This window comes from Empidonax traillii, unplaced genomic scaffold (genome assembly GCF_003031625.1).
Source record: "Empidonax traillii isolate 1590-97213 ecotype Southwest subspecies unplaced genomic scaffold, ASM303162v1 scaffold2394:size44664, whole genome shotgun sequence".
Taxonomy (NCBI): Eukaryota; Metazoa; Chordata; class Aves; order Passeriformes; family Tyrannidae; genus Empidonax; species Empidonax traillii.
Window position 1 is genome coordinate 19,480 of NW_020957587.1, and position 1,932 is coordinate 21,411.

The following is a 1,932-nucleotide window of genomic DNA, read 5'->3' on the forward strand; positions in this document are numbered from 1 at the left end:
CAAGCAGGCACCGGTGACCAGAGTCTAATTGTAACAAAACTGAGGTTTCAGCCATTTTAACATTCACTAACCTCGCAGTAGGACCTGGTTACAAAGGTAAGTTTTTTCAGCTAATAATGCATTTCCAGTGTGAAACAACAATTTGCATCAGCATGGAGCCTACTGAAGTAGGCTGTTATTAGAAGCCAGGGTGGTCACCTGTTGGCATTAGAGACTTCTGGGCATTATTTGCCTGCTTAAAGATGCTGCACAATAGACACAATCTGTCAGAGATGGCACTCGGGTGGATGAGAAGAGAAAGTTTAAAGACTCAATAAGTCTAACAATCAGACAGACCCCCCCCAGACGTCATACTCAAGCATGTGAAGTTTAATTTCAGACCAGTTTGGCTAGTTACATTTACGGAAGTGTATTGGATAGGCCAGAGTCCCTTATCAAGGGAAAATGAAAAGATGTTGGGACAGCAAAGCAGCAAAATCCATAGGAATCTGGATGGTTTATTTGTGAATTATTGGAAAATACAAAACTTGACCTCTCTATGAAACAGCAAGAGTCTAAAAGCCTTAAATAACCAAAACTGACCTAGAGACCAAGTGTAATTTCCTGACTACAAAACTTTACTGAATCAACAAAATTCTTTTAAGTGTTGACCTTCTGATTCCCCGATTTTTTTCCTTCTACTGATTCAATTTTCTTCTTATCAAACACAAAACTTTTGCCTTTGATTATCAAAACCATATAAGCCTATTTGCTGCACCTCTTCCATTAGTTACAAATCTGCAAAGGCTTGACAGCCTCTCCCTTTCCCCTGGTTGATTTGGCCCCATACAAAAGCCACAAAAACTTTTCCCGTGCCAGTGTTCTCAAGGTATTTCACAAATGGAAAAATTACTTCCAAGAAAAAAGCATCAGATTCTTTTTGCCTTTTCCAAACTCTCCTTAGTCCTTTTCTCCAGCCTTTTCTCAAAGTCACAACAGAAAAACAACCAATATTAGTAACAGAATAATTTTTTCAATTTATAATTTTTTTTCTTCCTTTCAGCAAGCTTATATTCTTAGCACTGTTTTATTCATGTGATAGAAGCAGGGCTGACATATCCAGCGAAAATCTCTTTGGTACATTAAAATAGAAGAACCAATATGAGTATAATCGTTAATAAAAAGCTGCTTGAAACTCGAAGTTTGTCTTCCAATGCTAACTCAGGTTATGCCTTCCATAATGCTTGAAAGTAAAAGATTGCTCTACTCAGCAAAAATTATTGCAAACAGTATTTTACAGAAAGCAGTATGTCAGGGGTGGAAGGAGTGCAGGGATAAATGGGTGTAAACTGTCTGTACTAGTTTGTTTTTTCTCATTTACTTTTATCTCTACACTCACTCTTTGTACATTTACTTATTCTGTGTAGTTAAATGGGCATTTCCAGGCACCTCACTTAAAGCAGCACTAAATACTGCTCAAAACAATACAATATCTTAAAGTGAGTACTTAGAAAGGCTTACTAAATTGTTGTTAGAATTGCAACAGCCAGCAACAATTTCAGAACTCCTAGCTTTCAAGAAAGTACAAGAAAAGCCGTGTTTCAACTCTCTTGTGCTATGTGGTGGCTCTTAAAAGAGCCTTTAGGGTGGTGGGATAATGTTTAGGATCATCTTAACAGAACATTGTGTCCACAAACTAGGCACGCTCTCCGCGGATGCGGCGGGCGAGCTGGATGTCCTTGGGCATGATGGTGACGCGCTTGGCGTGGATGGCGCACAGGTTGGTGTCCTCGAAGAGCCCCACCAGGTAGGCCTCGCTGGCCTCCTGCAGAGCCATGACGGCCGAGCTCTGGAAGCGTAGGTCGGTCTTGAAGTCCTGCGCGATCTCGCGCACCAGGCGCTGGAAGGGCAGCTTGCGGATCAGTAGCTCCGTCGACTTCTGGTAGCGCCGGA

General features: G+C 41.3%; 1 protein-coding gene across 1 annotated transcript in view; it reads right to left on the reverse strand.

Moving 5' to 3' along the window:
• Nucleotides 1–1,578: 1,578 nt before the first annotated feature.
• Nucleotides 1,579–1,932, reverse strand: part of LOC114071889 (histone H3.3-like) — a 4,026-nt gene continuing 3,672 nt past the window's right edge. The window contains exon 3 of the mRNA XM_027909771.1: nt 1,579–1,932. Coding sequence (XP_027765572.1) covers nt 1,676–1,932 — 257 coding nt within the window. The 3' untranslated portion in view covers nt 1,579–1,675.